Below are 16,684 nucleotides of genomic sequence, written 5' to 3'. Positions count from 1 at the left end.
TTTTGTTATTGCTTTCACTCTTAGCTTTTTAGTTTTGTTCTGTGGTTATTTTTCCACCATTTAAATATTTGGACTTTCCATTTTTCAATCCTGGAGGAAATTTGGTTTCAAGCCATCAGCAGTCTTTTCCCACACCTGGTCCACTTCCTTAAGCAGATACTGTAGTCATAAGACAAAAATGGAAAGGCATGTTTGGTGCGTCCCACTTACCCACACAGACTCCACCTCTCTCTGTGTACCCCGATGGACATGTCCTCCTTCTGCCTTCTAGCAAATCCTGACCGTTTGGCTGAAACAACAAACTGGTGAACAAGGGGCCTCCATGAGAAGATACCAGCTGGGGTCGCAGCCTGGTCAGCACCCCCGTACTGCTGTTTGAGCCTGCTGGCACCCTCTCCAGTCCGACACACGAGCGTCCATCTCCCAGCAGGGCAGTGCCTGGTGGACAGAGACATCTGTAGCTGCCAGGAATGTTATGGCACTGGTGGGCGCATGGCTTTGGTAGCTGCTGGCACTCATCAATATCTGAAAGAAAGAAAAACGTTGATATTGTCTGATATTCCGGAAGTGGCAGGTGCCAAGTCTGCACCCAAAGGAAGTTCTACGAAGTCCCGAAGGTGTGCCCTGCCAGATGGATTTAGACAACATCCACATTAGTACATTTATGTTCAAAAACTCATACATTAGTCTCGTTTTCCTCTAATGTCCACAATATCCCAGGGTGTTTAACTTCCAGGAATGGAGGCTGTTGGAAACATTCTACAGAACCGCATACATCGGAGAACACCAGGTTGGCATTGCAATGAGGAAGAGTAAAAAAAAAACGCTGATTTTTGAAAATGTGAATTGTAATTGCACCTGATTTTCTCATTCTTGTTATGTAGCCCTTCCCTCTTTGGATTCTGCTTATTGCAACATCTCATTCCCTGCTTGGTCACCCTTCACAGACGTAAACCATAATACAACACAGCGGACATAAAGGAGTTGCTTTCCATGGTTGTGTTGATGACTAGTATGCATCTAAATGGTGTTTTCTACATTTTGATTGTAGCATACATGCCTGACATGTAAATAATTAACTGGTTACTACAGTTTTGTGATGAATTCCATGGCTGTCGGCATTACCATCCCTTCAAGGATTTTTCCAAGGATGCGTGGATGCCCAGTGTTGACGAACATCTACCTCATATGGGTTTTGAATCATTTAATGTGGGCTGAGTTACTTTCGTAAAAGGACAAGGAAACGCTAGAGGGGATGAAGGTTGTTTTTGTTTTAAAACACCATTTTTAAATGAACACATAGTAGTGTGGATGTAACCTCAGAAGAAGTGAATGGATCAGTGGACAAAGTGCAGATAACCAAAGTGAGAGTAGCAGAAATACGATTAGAATACTGCCATCTAGTGCCCAATAGTGCAATCACATGCACTGTAACACTGCACTCATTAGTGTGGGCCCCGTTGACCAACCCCTAGTGGCTTCAACACCAAGGACCACTGCTTCCATCAGTGCCCGTCATAAAAGTGAGTCCAATAGGATCTTACCAAGGCATGGTCGCCCTGCGCCCTGTGATCTGTACCCTCGTGGGCAGGTGCAGCGGTATCCTCCAATGCTATTCTCACAGACCTGATTGTAGCGGCAGTGATGGCTGCCATCCTTGCATTCATCGATATCTGGAACACAAAACACAGGGAAGAATTCCTTAGATATATATGCTGATGACAAGTACTCACACATGGGATTTGGTTTGGTTGGTGATCTTTCCAGTTTATTTTAGCATATCGACCCATCACAACAGACACAGACCTGAGGGTTGACCCGTCTACCTTATGTCTATAACATCTGATAATAAGAGACTCTGAGGAATGTAAAGTGGGGTATACTGTGTGGGAGATGGCTGGCAGTTCAACCTGGCCGGGACACCCCTGGAATAGAAGGATGGGGGAAGGCGGCTACTTGTCGACACTGCCTCCCCCAAAAAGCTGGATGGCCGCTTCCCTGGAGCGTAGCGGTGCCCGGACTTGGAGTTTGGATTCTCAGCCCTGTTGGGTGCCGTGGGTGCCGCCAGGGTGAGCTGTCGAAGGACCTGGGGAGTCCTGCTTTCCCTATAGCCCGGATGTACTAGTGGATCAGGAAGACGGAAGCCCCGAAGTACTTCTGGGCTGATTAAAAGAACTTGAATTCTCCAACTGATCCGAAAGTGCTGGCAAGTCACGTGGGAGTTAGAACAGAAGCAGTTCCGGGTCAGGACCTATATAAAGGACTGCTGAAAACCCAGCAGGTGAGCCAGAGTCGGGTGGAGGTGGATGAAGCTTTCTGGGAGGTGTGGAGGAGAAAGAGAATTGTATTGTGTTGATCATTGAATTGTATATTGGTGGCTGTGGTGCTTCTGTTAATAAGAGGAAAAGCAATTAAACGTTTCTTGTTGCTTTTACTTTGTGTCCTAAGTGTCTGTCTGTTGGGGTTAAAGGGGCAACAGCAACCCCTAGCATCTTATAACTGTATTAAATATTCCCGTACTCAGCTAGTATCACCATGATTACTGTCGCTTAAGGAGCTCTGTTACACATTATCGGAGAACAAGCTCGCCTGAAGATGCCAAGGGTGAAGATCTGGAGCAAAGATAAAAATAAGGTGGAAAGGACTCAGAACTGGCTTGCCTCCACAAATGTGGACTGTTAACACACACAAACACATGGAGAAAAAACCTGCATTAGTGTGTCTCTGCACACGTATACGTGCAAGTTAGTATGTAAGTCGCCCCACTGCAATTGAACAACACAACATAATAACAGAAGACAGAGAGGGACGAATTAACTATCAAAAAGAACTACAAGAAGATAATTAATACATAATAATTAGCAGAAAATAAAATACAAAAAAAAAAGAAACACAAAAAACCAAAATTCCTGGATGAGAGCCACAGCATTAGGAATCATCATTAGGAAAACAGAATCCAGAGACATGTGTGGCCTTCAGTAACAAATTAGAATATTTGGCTGCGTCAGCAGATGTGGAGACTTACCTACGCAGGCTCCATTTTCAGCTGGTGTCATGCCAGCCGTGCAGCTGTCTAGGCACTGGTAGCCACCCTCTGTGTTCTGCAGCGCTTGTGAGCTGGGCAATTGTTCATCGTGCACTCATCGATATCTGAAATGGGGAAAAGATTAAAAAAATATATATATATCAGGACTCATCATCTCAAAATAATTCTTCAAAGCTGATACTGTCCCGTTTAAGCATGGACCCCTGGATAACAAAAAAATCAAATACACTTTTAACAATACAGCGTGTGGAAACCTGGTTGTTTCATGCAATTAGTCGGCACACAAACGTTTGTTTTAACTACCGTATGTACTTGCGTATAAGTCAGGTCTCGAAACCTGAAAAATTGATCATAAAATCAGACCCCGACTTATACGCTCGTTCAAAAACGCGACACTTGATTTTTTTTTTTTTTACATCTTCTTGCCTCCTCCAATCTCTCACCAGTTTCTCAGACGCATCGAATTTTGTTGCAGCAGCGCAGTTACCAATTTCTTTTGCCACTTCAAGGACTTTTAATCTAAAACCAGCTTTATATTTGCTTCTGATCGAATGCTCCATCGTAGATAAGGGATGCTCTTATGATAAAGTGTATCAGGGTGTGAGATACAAAAATACACAAATCAGTGCAAATGTCGCTTCGGAATAGTCGACTATTACTGTGTGGGCACGTAGGCACAATGCATAGAAATAAAAAGGCTGTGTGCTCCGTGGTCGCTCTCTCAGGATATCATAATCTCTTGGAGTGAGTTTTCTGTATTCAGTTTATACAACCGACATTATAAAATACCAGAAATTATATGGTAGAATCAACTTATCCACGGGAGAGCTTAAATGCGAGTATATACGGTAGTGGGAGGGTGGTCCCTCTTTGTGGTTTCCATGTGTAAACATTTGATTGTTTCAACAAGGTTGGGCGCATGGAGTCTTAATCGTTACACCGAGTATGGGCCCCTTGCCCAACAAGGGCCACTGGGCACCCACCCAGAATGTCCCGATAGTAGATCTGCCCTGGTCCCATTGATTTTTACCTTCCTGGAGACACATCACATGACTATACAGTCACCCAGCCAACCACTTCATTCATTTGTCAAAAGGGAAGGCTGAGGACTATTCCAGAAGAACTGGATGCAAAACCAGAACCAGTAATGGAAAGTCTGTGCATAACTCATACCAGTAGGGGAGCAAAAACGGAGAAGTAGGAGACAATAACAATGCAGCCGAGGGGAGACTGTGTGAGGTTTAGATTTTCTGTCCCCCTTTCTTACTTCTTTTCACTTCCATTTACGATAAGTCTTAAAGGAAAATGGTATCCTGCTATCCTCTCTAAGCTCTTTTCATCCAATCCTTTGTGTTTAGTGTCTCCAGATTTAAAGCCAGTAGTGGTCCTGACTGCAACTACACATAAGATGTCTGATACTCTGGTAAGAAATCTTTTTCTTTTGATTTTTTCGATATATCGTTTTTAAAGATATATAACCTGTAACTAATGAACTGGACCATCTAGGAAAGGGGTATCCAACTCGGATCTTGAGAGCTGCAGGTTTTCATTCTGGCCACTTTCTCTATTAATCATTAATTACTAATGATAATGGCATACACTCCATTGCTTTGATTAATAATAGTAATAATAATAATAATAATAATTTTTATTTATGTAGCGCCTTTCATACACTCAAGGACACTTTACAATTCAATAAACATACTAACAAGACAGTAGAAATTACATACAAGAAAATGAATAATACTCATTGAAGAGATGTGTTTTTAACAGGAGTTTGGAAATGAATAATAGATTTTTCATCACGAAGGCTGAGAGGAAGAGCATTCCAAATTTTAGGGGCTATTACACTGAAAGCCTCTGCCACCCATAGTTCCTAACCTGTATTTATGTACAGTGAGTGAGTGAGCGTCCGATGATCTTAATGCACGGGCAGGAGTGTAAGGAAGCAGCAGCTCAGACAGATAATGAGGGGCTAAACCATGAAGGGCTTTAAATGTGAGAAGAATAAGTTTATATTTGATTCTTGAAGAAACTGGTAACCAATGCAAATCACAGAGGACAGGAGTGATGTGAGCAGATTTTTTTAGTGTGTATAGTAAACGAGCAGCAGAATTCTGAACATACTGTAATCTATTGATATATTTAGTCGGGAGGCCATAAAACAATGCATTGCAATAGTCCAGACGGGTGGTGATGAAAGCGTGAATGAGTGTTTCAGTATTCTTCACACTGAGGAAAGAATGCAGATGAGCAAAGTTATGAAGATGAAGAAAAGCTGTCTGTACGATTGAGCGAATGTGTAGTTGGAAAGTAAGGAGCTGATCAAAGATGACACCCAAATTATGGACTGATGCTGAGGGTTCAACCAGGATCCCATCAACGTCAATTTTTAGCCCACGAAGGCTAGAGAGGACAGATTTGGTACCAACTAATAAGATTTCTGTTTTTATCAGGATTGAGTTGTACAAAATTATCTGTCATCCAATGATTGATTTTAATTGGCTTTCATTTTAACTGTTTCTTTTCATCTTTAAGGAGTAGCTAATTGACTCCAAGCTAACTTAAATTTCATTTGCACCAGTGTCCTTCATACAATATCTATTTCAATAAAATACTCGAAGTATATAATGAAGGTCTGAGAAGTACTCAGGTTAAGACCAAAGCAACAGAAAGGGTGGTACAGGCAAACCTTGGAGCGGTTCACATGAGTATGAATGTGATCCAACATGGGGACCGATCAAACTACAAAAAACACCGTGCAGTTATTGGTGAAATTATATAATGCTAAGTGGTTGTTGTTGGAAGTGAATTTCATTCACAGCACAGTCGAGGGTTAACATGGAAAGTTAAAAACAATTAGAAGGCAAAAATAAATACGTACAAATATGACACAAATTGCATAAAACAACTTGCACGGATTACCAGTCAATCAGAGCAAGTCTAGAACGTGATACATGCCCCTCACGCGCGCAATCAAAGGAAAAAAAATAGATGAAAATTCACTTGTGATCAGGTCAATCAAACACATACAGAGGAGGGCAGAAACGAAGAGCAGTGGCCTATGGGACCGACAATCAAAACCCTCTAATCTTACACCACAAAAGTGATGCATGAAAGTGGAGGCGTCCACTCAATGAAATCACTTTTTAGGTTCAATGTGGATACAGAGGCACAGTAACTTTGACACATGTAGTAAATGTTAATCAAACAATTATAAAATGAACACTATTAACACATAATTATAAGAGCTACAACATTTGACAGGTGAGACCTAACTTGAGGTTACGTGTATATAGCTGGCACTGGAGAGTTAATCCAAAAATGCAGGCTGCAAGAATTATTATAAGACCAAGAAAATATGAACACATAACTCCAGTTCTTAAATCCTTACACTGGCTCCTGGTTAAGTTTAGGGGCAGATTTCAAAATCCTCCTTTTAACATATAAAGCATTAAATGTCCGAGGTCTGGCTTACTTGTCTGAACTTATCATGACTTACAAACCTGAGCACGCATTAAGATCACAAGATGCCGGTCTGCTTATGATTCCAAGGATTAATAAAATAACAGTGGGGAGGTCAAGCTTTTAGTTACAGGACACCTAAACTGTGGAGTGGTCTGGGCCTGCTACTGTAAGAGATGCCCCTTCGGTCTCAGCTTTTAAATCCCGCTGAAGTCTCACTACAGTACTTCAGTTTAGCACACCCTGACTAAAGCTGCTGATTAACTGTACAGACTGCATCTCTGTTGTTAGTCATTAGCACTAACACATAAGTGACATGATAGTTACAACTGGATACTACCGCTCACCTATTCTGTTTCTCTCTCGGTACTCAAATATGGCACTTGGTGCCATGGCCCACCTGTCAAGTTATTTTGCATGCCTAAGGTAAAGTCATCCTGATGGAGGATCGCAGGAATCGTGCGAAAGGGGGGTCCTTTCGTTGGATTGGCTGGTCCAGCGCTGTTTTCAGCCGTGGAATGGCCAAATTGGGGGAAGCAGCTTGATGGATGAGATCTTATTATGTGATATCATCTATTGTTAAATTCTGCTCTGTACTTCTAAAATTTTTATTTTTATACTGTATTGAAGATTTGTTCTGTTCTGTGTATTGTATTGTATTGTATTGACCCCCTTCTTTTGACACCCACTGCACGCCAAACCTACCTGAAAAGGGGTCTCTCTTTGAACTGCCTTTCCCGAGGTTTCTTCCATTTTTCCCTACAAGTTTTTTTTTGGAGTTTTGTCTTCTTAGAGAGTCAAAGCTGGGGGGCTGTCAAGACGCAGGGCCTGTTAAAGCCCATTGCGACACTTCTTGTGTGATTTTGGGGCTATACAAAATAAATTGTATTGTATTGTATTGTATTGTACTGGAGAGAAAATACGCAACATCACACAGTTAAAAGAAACTCACCATTTGCTATGCCTACCGTCATAAAGTGAAGCACTGCAGCATATGCCCTCGGCAGAGATTGCCTTCCTTCTTTTGTACACTCAGCTATTTGAAAAAATATTCTTTTTATATTACCATGCATAATTAGAGATAAACTGGGTTGAAGTATAAGAGTGAAGATAAAAGACAGTCCCAGTCCAGTGAAACAGCCTGCCGTTAGACAGTCCCAGTCAGTTGAAGGTTGAATACAGACTGTAGTAGAGTGTTCTTGTAAGGGGTCTGTTTTTCTAACTCTGGCCCTATATAGCTTTACATTTTATAGAGAGGGGATCATGACATCTGAGAAAGTATCAAGGAATTCTTGAGAAGAATGTCAGGCTGTCAGTTCAACAATCCAAAGCTTTCAAGTAAGTCCATTAAACAATGTCTTATGAGGAGGAAGTTCCACGTCCTGGAATGACCAAACCGATGCCCTAACAGTCAAGGGCCTTGCTCAAGGGCCCAACAGAGCAGAGTCTCTTTTGGCATCTTTTATAGGATTCGAACCGGCAACCTTCCGATTGCTAGTGCAGATCCCCAACCTCATAGCCACCACTTCATGCAAGACATCTTTCAAACCACACAGAGCTGGTAGTGTTGTGTAAAGAGGAACAGGGAACATCCTTCCAGCAAGATGTCAGAGACTGATAATTTGTCATAAGAAGTGATGTGTTGTAAATATTGCTGCTAAAAGAAGGGCCTCAACCTGTTGACTGAAAAGGGTTCATTTAATTTTTGTACACAAGAGTATCTGAAGATTATTAATCTAATAAAGTTTGATCTTTTTAGGGTTTGGGGAGTCTTTATTTGGTATATTCATTTTATACAGGTTCATAAAATATTTCTAGAATATCTAAAACTTAGGGGGCTCCGCCCCCTGCTCGCTTCGCTCGCCAACCCCTGGTGTTGGGAATGACAAAGAGCATGATGTATGAATGAGATATAGAATAGTGTGACGGTGTAGATGATGCAAATAGAAAGCAAACAATAAAGTGTGTGGGACAGTGTAAAGGTTTATTGGAAAATTTCTTTGTACACGCCGTTTAAGTGTAAAAGGTAATTCCAGCTCAGAACTTGTAAGGTCAATGAAGATGGTTATTGTTGTGATCAGAGTCAAGTTTGTCAGAGCTTAGAAAGAGTTGTGTCTCTCCAGGAAGTAATGGAATGACTTGGGTATTTATGTTTTCCACATTAATATTTTTTGGACATAATATAGTGCGTTGTGTTAAAAGGGGCATCTGGTCTAATGAGATTGCTGTTCCAAATCTCTCTGTAACTAAGTCGTCGCAGATAAAGGCTTGAGGAATTGTAATAATATGTGGCTGAAGTCCATCTGTATTGGTGAGTGTACCATCTCTCAGTTGTAATAAGCAATTGTTACGATCTGGTTCTGGACATCGTATCTTTTTTACTAACTGAATCTTTTGAAAGCAATGCCAATTGTCTGCGTATTTTAAGGTGCACTGAACAATAGCTGAGTGCATGGCATGTGGAAGAATAGCTAATCACTCTTTAAAATCTCCTCCTCATAAAAGTACCTTTCCTCCAAATCGAATATTATTATTCATAAACGTTTGTAGAAGTTTATGAATGGTGTTGAGTAAGTGACTTCATGCCATTGTACATTCATCAATAAACAACATTTTTTGAAGACGGATGTCATGTGCAGTGCCACCGTTAATGTTCATAGTGGATACCGATTTTTAGGATCTAATGCAGTTGATAAAGATTTCACTTTCAGGTACATCGTCAGTTAGAATATTCTGTAGATATTCAGTATATGAATGTAAAGAAGGCAGTCTAATTTGACCCTTTTGACAACAATGTCTAAATGTATTACTTGTATTGCCAGTTGTTTCTTCAGGGAAGTGAACTGAATGACAATGATTGCAAATGTCATTCATTAATCCGAATGAATTTTCCCGGTGTATGTTTTGCTTGTGCCGTTTGAGAGGCGCGTTGTTGCATGTGTAGTATTTGGGACGTGTTGTTTTGGAGCTGTAATCGATTTGCCTGTGCTGTGTGAGAAGACTGTTGTAGCCTTCCTTGCCGTTAACGTATGTCTGAGACGGGAGGTGTTTCGTTTTGAATCCGTGCCTGTTGCGATGCAGCACTTTGATTGATAGTTTGCGTCATGTGGATCTAGGATGTAGATTTGTGCATATTTGCGTTGTTGATTTGTTTCAGGGTGCACTGTTCCAATGCGATGCAGTATTTGTGCACATATGGGAAAGCAGTATGGGCCATTGCCTTTTGGTGGCCTGATATTTACTAAAAGCAAATGAACTATTGTAGGATCTAACGCAGTTCATAAAGTTTTTACTTTTAGGTACATCGTTAGTTAGAAGCTTTAGTTGAGCTTTGCGTTTTTGGAGTCGAGACATTTTTTCTTTTAGAAATATGGATAAGTAATAAGGAGTATTGCACTCACTGTTAATATGGAGCCTTTTCTGCGGTTGAACGGTTAATAGTGCCTTATTGTAATGAGATCCACCTATGCTGCATAGCCGTCTATTTTGTTGTTTCTTTCGTGTTCGTGTGTTTGTTCCTGTTATCCTTTCCTTTTCGTTTTGTACCCGTGACCGTGTATTCATGACTTGTTTCTTTCTCAGCATCCGAAATATGGATAAGTAATAAGGAGGATCGCAGTCACTGTTAATATGTTTCCTTTTCTGCAGTTGAACGGTTAATAGTGCTTTATTGTAAGGAGATCCACCAATGCTGACACCTATGCTGTCTAGTGTGAAGGTGCTGACGTTCACTTTAGAATATGTGGCTTTGGGTGTGACTTCTTATGGATGTGTGTGTGGGGGGGGGGGGGTTGAGGATTGTTGTCGCGCGAGCGTCTTCTTTCTTTTGTGTTCCTGTGTCTTGTTGAATCCCCCTCTTTGTGTGTGTCCCGTCCCTCGCTTGTAGGGTCTGTGGGGTGTTTTTGTGTTCTTTTTTTTGTGTTCCATGGGCTTGTTGAATCCCCCTCTTGGTGTGTGTCCCGTCCGGTGCCTGTAGGGGGGGGGGGGGTGCCTTGCTGTTGTGCGCGAGCCTCTTTTTTTTTTTTTTGGGGTTAGTTTTGTGTGCAATGTGTTTCGTGCTTTTCCTGCGTTTGACTTTGCGCCTCATTTCTCCTTTTTGTATGTGCTCACTCCTTTTTTCTGTGGTCTTGTCCGCCACACTCGCGGCCCCCTCATCCGCCTTTGTCGCCCTCTTTTGTCCGCCTTTCTCCGACTCTCGCGGACTCTTTTTGCGCCTGCGCCTCTCGCAGCCCCTCATCCGCCTCTCTCGCCCTCTTTTGTCCGCCTTTCTTGGCTCCTCAGCCGACTCTCGCGGACTCTTTTTGCGCCTGCGCAGTACGTCTTTTTGCAGCTACGGCCCATGGCCGGATGTGCCTGCGTCCATCATCCGGTTTAGCATTCTCGGTTAGTAATATGGATAACGACCACCTTGAAGGGCTCACAAACTAGAGAAGGTGGTTTTCCTCCATCACCTTGTGCAATTCTTGAAGTTCTCAAGATATTCCTTACCTATGCAGCGTTTGCCAACCAGCTGATACCCAGCATTGCACGCACAGCGAAACGAGCCCAGAGTGTTCAGACATCGCTGGTGGCAGGGAGAAATGGACGACTCCTCACATTCATTGATATCTGAAGTACAGAGAGAGCAACACCAGGTAAGGTGAAGCAGTGTGAGCCTATGGTAACAAAATATCAAATCATAGGAAGGCATGCAGAGAGATCCTTGTACCCACCTTCACAGCTGCTTCCCTGGCTACTGGGTTTGAATCCGGGTCCGCACTGTGCGAGGCAGCGATAGGCCCCTGGGGTGTTGATACACTGCTGGTTGTAGTGGCACACCATGCGAGCCCTGGGAGCACTCATCAATATCTAGAAAGTAAAAGGCAGACTGAACTGTGAGAACCACTCAAAACAATAAGAAAATGGAAATCCAGGATTTTATCTGTCAGTAGAACCATATTTGAGCAAAGAACAGTGGTTAATACATGGGACTGTGGATCCATTATTAGCAGTGACTTAGAGGAGTCATCGGAGAGCGCCACTGTGCTGACAACAGGCGTTTCCCTCAGACTGTGGGTTGCACCAATAAGAAGGAGACACGCATATAATGAGATATATCGCTATATTGCGCTTCGACTTTCGCTGCTTCACTCAATCGCGGATTTTATATGTAAGCATATTTAAATATATATCACGGATTTTTTGCTGGTTCGCGGATTTCTGCGGACAATGGGTCTTTTAATTTCTGGTACATGCTTCCTCAGTTGGTTTGCCCAGTTGATTTCATACAAGGGACGCTATTGGCAGATGGCTGAGAAGCTACCCAACCAGAGCACGTATTACCTATTAAATAAAACTCCTCAAATATATTGTGAGCACGGGGGCTGTTCGCACCCCTAGAAGATACGGCCGCTCCTCAAAAAACACTGAAAGATTACCTTCACATTGCTCTCTTCCTTGCTGGGCTTAAATGTGGCTGCTTTGTCAAGCGATATGCTTCCTGCATGGTGCTTCGCATACTTAAATCTCGAACGGCACGTATTGATTTTTAATTGTTTGTTTTTCTCAGTCTCTCTCTCTCACTCTCTCTGACATTCTCTGCTCCTGACGGAGGGGGTGTGAGCAGGGGGGCTGTTCGCACCACTAGACGATACGGACGCTCCTCTAAAAAAATGCTGAAAGACTACCTTTACATTGCTCCCTTCCTAGCAGCTGCGTTGTCCGGCGGTGCTTCGCATACTTAAAAGCCCAAACAGCCCTATTGATTTCTGATTGTTTGCCTTTATCTCTCTCTCTGACATTTTCTGCTCCTGATGCGCACTCCTTTGAAGAGGAAGATATATTTGCATTCTTTTAATTGTGAGACGGAACTGTCATCTCTGTCTTGTTATGGAGCAACTTTTGAAAAAGAGACAAATGTTTGTTTGCAGTGTTTGAATAACGTTCCTGTCTCTCTACAACCTCCTGTGTTTCTGTGCAAATCTGTGACCCAAGCATGACAATATAAAAATAACCATATAAACATACGGTTTCTACTTCGCGGATTTTCTTATTTCGCAGGTGGCTCTGGAACGCAACCCCCGCGATGGAGGAGGGATTACTGTACACCAAGTGGCCAGTTTTTAATTCTACCATCTAGTAAATTGTTTGGCTTTCAGACAGCAAGAATTCATCTGGCTATAAATTCTGCCTGATGCTAAATGTGTTGTTCACAAACATTGTACAATGCAGAAGTGAATGATTGCATTACACAGATTTCTACAAACTGGACACCTGTACAGTTTTGCTGTCAACAACCCTCACTACCTCATCCTGTAAAACCTTGACAGGGTTGAGATCAATGATTGGGCAGGCCACTGAAGCAATGAAATCGAAACTAAAAATCAATGTCAGTTAAAGTGGAAGATCAGCTTTTGGAAATATGGACTAACCAGTAACGGTGAATCCACTTGACTTGAGCATTCCTAGTTTTCCTCCTCTTTCTCTGTTTGTTTACCATTCCTTTGCTCAGAGGTTGATGGGCTTGCTGCTTCCTGATCAGCTCTTCTTTTCTCCACCCTAGCTGCCCGCTTCTTCTCTTCTTTCGTCGGCATCTTTCCGTGTTAAAACTGATTAAGTTGGTGTTTGTGTTGCAATTACTTAGTACGTTTTCCTTCATTTTTCTCTGAAGCTGACACTTACGTCTTCAATCTGCCTCAAGAATGATTTAAGATATGAAGAGGTAGGGGAAGTGAGGCGAAGGTGGTAGGGATGAGAACAGCGCCGTATGCATGTGCTGCACGGCCGCCCTGCTGGCCGCTGCCGAGAGTTGATTCTACAACTACTACTACTAATACTACTATTACTATTATTACTAAGGTGTAGTGGTGCCAAAGTGATTACCACTGCCTCCTTATGGATGCAGCATCTTGGATAAGAATCCCACACCCATTGCTCTCTGTATGAAATTTCAGCGTTCTCCCATAACCCCAAAGACATGAAGGTTAACTGGTATCTCTAAACTAGCTCTATATGGGCAAATGCAGGTGCATGCCTGACTGTGTTCAGCAATGGAGTGGCTGGGTCCTGGGTGAGGTTATTTGATGACTCTGTCCTGCAAGTGCCCATCATGGCCATCTTCTGGGCTCAGAATAGGTAAGCAATAACACCTAAGTGGGGGAGCTCATCTTCACTCACCGTTTAGAGGGACGTCACCTGGAGGACAATTGACTTCAGTTTCATTTCCTCCATCAAGTCTCTGCCTTATTCAGGAGGCTACGGTAAAGGCCAAGTGTGTGATAAATCGAGGACCTGCATCTCTAGATATCAGAGCTCTGTGAAGAGCCTTTAAAACCTTTGCCACTTTTACTATCTTATTCTGGCTTATGCCAGTATTTTTGCACCCTTGTGCGTCTCTTCATTTAAACCTCTGTCCACTTACTGTATTAAACAGGACTACCTGGTTGATGCCCCAAACTCTTTGGGCTGACTCTTCTCATTTATTTTACAACTTTAAATTTGCCTTGGTGTGACTATGGGTGTTTGTGATGGGCCTTGCAATGAACTGGCCCCTCATCCAGCATGTTTCCTGTGTTGTGCTCTTTGCTGACAGGATGGGCCTCAGCACAGATGTGATCCGGAAATGAATTATTTAGATTTGGGAATGTCCGAATATATGCATTATTATTACTGTTCTCCTAGGGAGGCACGGTAAGGAGGCCTGGGTTCGCTTCTCGGGTCCTCCCTGCGTGGAGTTTGCATGTTCTCCTCGTGTCTGCGTGGGTTTCCTCCCACAGTCCAAAGACATGCGGGTTAGGTGCATTGGCAATCCTAAATTGTCCCTAGTGTGTGCTTGGTGTGTGGGTGTGTGTGTGCCCTGTGGTGGGCTGGCATCCTTCCCAGGGTTTGTTTGCTGCCTTGCGCCCTGTGTTGGCTGGGATTGGCTCCAGCAGACCCCCGTGACCCTGTAGTTAAGATATAGCGGGTTGGATAATGGATGGATTACTGTTCTTCTTGTTTCCTTTAGTATCCATGTTAAAAGGGACATGCTGGCACAGAAGTACTCTGGACAAAAACAACCTTCCCCACCTTCACAATTCCGACCATCGGCTGCGATAAGAAAGCCACTGGGACAGGAGCAGGAAAAGCCACCCATGAAATTGTGGCAGGAGTGTGAACAGGATGACAGGGCGGCACATTCATTTTCATCTGAGCAAGGAGAAGGAGAGAGGGAGAGAGAGAGAGAGAGTGTCATGAGTGCCGAAGAGTACCTGAGGAGTACAGAAGCCAATTATCATCATGAACTTGACCCAGTGGCACATACTCAGTTCTGAACTGGGGAGCAATTTTATTACCTGAACAGTAGGAGGCAGAGTCGAGGACAAAACCATCTGGGCACTGGTCTCCACGGCCATCTGTGGAGACAAAGCACATTAATGTGAACGTTCTAATAGTCAGGTCACTCACATTTAAACCGGGAGAATAGCGATCTGAAGATGTTCCTCACCAGCATACTTCAGACCTGTAAATGTTCACTTTACACCACAAGGCCAGCCTTTACTCATGTAGCACCTGGAATAACCACTAGGAGGATACCCATTTGGGTTTCTAATACTTAAACTGACCTGGAACATGAAGTGAGGTGCTAAACTGAAAATGCACTTCCTGGCTCTGACGGTGATAGCTTGCAGAAATGCTGCGGACTCTCAAAATCTGCAGCAGAGGACCCCGAAGTCCTGCATTTTCCTCAAAGATGATGGAGTGATTGCAGCGCAGGGATAAGAAGCTGCGGTCCAGCAGGAGGCGCTGTGTGGACCAGGCATACAGCTGACCACTTCCAGTCTGGGTGTACGATTCGCTGAATTCCTAGAGGACACACACAAAAAAAAAATTAAAAGTCGAGATCAGGTAACTAAGCAGGGATTTGTTCTGGTTGGTGTGTCAGGAACTTGGGGCAGATGTGATTATCATTCACCCCCCAGTTTTTTCAAGGCGGTGGGGTGGAGCCCAAGGTGGTACTATTTTGGCTTGCCCCCCATTAAACACATTTTTATCCCATTCTATTTGTCAAAATGTCTTTATTTAGCTGTAATATTGACCTCCTTGCACACAACCATATTCCACGAAGCAAGCTTAGAGAGAAAGCCTCTCTTAAATCGGCAAACTGGGTATATTTCAGCATGGTTGGTAACCGAAGCAACTACTGTAAGTGTCACCTCTTAGGCCACTCCATAACAGACTAAAGTTGAAGCTTGGCGTAGTGTTGTAAAGTTATGATGAGATTTCATAAAACTCACAATCAATGGGAAACTCAGCCTTTGATAAAGTGTTTTAGCATATCTAATGTTATAGCATTATTAGTTACACTGTTGTTAAAATTGATTTGATATGGTAATTGGAAAATGGTGAAACATTAAAATCTATACTGTCTATTGAAAAATGACAAGAATTAAAAGTACGTCACATTTAAATTATTATGCTATTGTTGGAGGTATTTCTAGAAGGAGCAAAACATTTCTTTCACCATTTAAAAAATGTACAAAGTCGAAAAAACTACCGTATATATTTGGGTATAAGTCGGGTCTTAAAACCTGAAAAAATCGATCATAAAATCAGACCCTGACTTATATGTCCGTTTATAAATGCGACATTTACATTTTTTTTTACATCTTCTTGCCTCCTCCAATCTCGCGTCAGTTTCTCAGACACATCGAATTTTGTTGCAGCAGCCCAGTTACCAATTTCTTTCACTACTTCAACGACTTTTAATTTAAAACCAGCGTCAGATTTTCTTCTGATCGAGCACTCCATCGTAGATAAGGGATGCTATTACGATAAACTTAGATCAGGGGTGTCAAATTCCAGTCCTGGAGGGCCGCAGTGGCTGCAGGTTTTCATTGTAACCATCTTCTTAATTAGTGACCAATTTTTGCTGCTAATTACTTCTTTTAATTAACTTGACTCAGCCCCTTTAGTTTTTTTCCTTAATTACCAGCCAAACAATAATGAAACAAAACAAGCCGCCACATCACACAATATCTGAAAATAAAGAAAGGTGATGGTCTCAGTAAGGTTAATATCTCAAAACACTTTGACGATGTTCTTATAAAAAACAGAAAATCAACAGTTTTGGAAATGTCTGCTGTTGCAGAATGAGAGCAGCAACAAGCCGTGGAATTAAATAATGGGTTTAATTAACAGCAACCAAGCATCGGC

General features: G+C 42.6%; 1 protein-coding gene across 1 annotated transcript in view; it reads right to left on the bottom strand.

The window, feature by feature from the left end:
- Positions 1-16,684, bottom strand: part of hmcn2 (hemicentin 2) — a 224,697-nt gene that overhangs the window by 6,102 nt on the left and 201,911 nt on the right. Inside the window, 10 exon segments of the mRNA XM_028808536.2 lie at positions 211-525; positions 1,545-1,673; positions 3,026-3,103; positions 3,106-3,150; positions 11,000-11,119; positions 11,224-11,329; positions 11,331-11,359; positions 14,558-14,677; positions 14,824-14,883; positions 15,094-15,334. Coding sequence (XP_028664369.2) covers positions 211-525; positions 1,545-1,673; positions 3,026-3,103; positions 3,106-3,150; positions 11,000-11,119; positions 11,224-11,329; positions 11,331-11,359; positions 14,558-14,677; positions 14,824-14,883; positions 15,094-15,334 — 1,243 coding nt within the window.

This window comes from Erpetoichthys calabaricus, chromosome 9 (assembly GCF_900747795.2).
Source record: "Erpetoichthys calabaricus chromosome 9, fErpCal1.3, whole genome shotgun sequence".
Classification (NCBI taxonomy): domain Eukaryota; kingdom Metazoa; phylum Chordata; class Cladistia; order Polypteriformes; family Polypteridae; genus Erpetoichthys; species Erpetoichthys calabaricus.
Note: the sequence above shows the minus strand (reverse complement) of the source record. Positions and strands in the feature narration are given on the sequence as shown.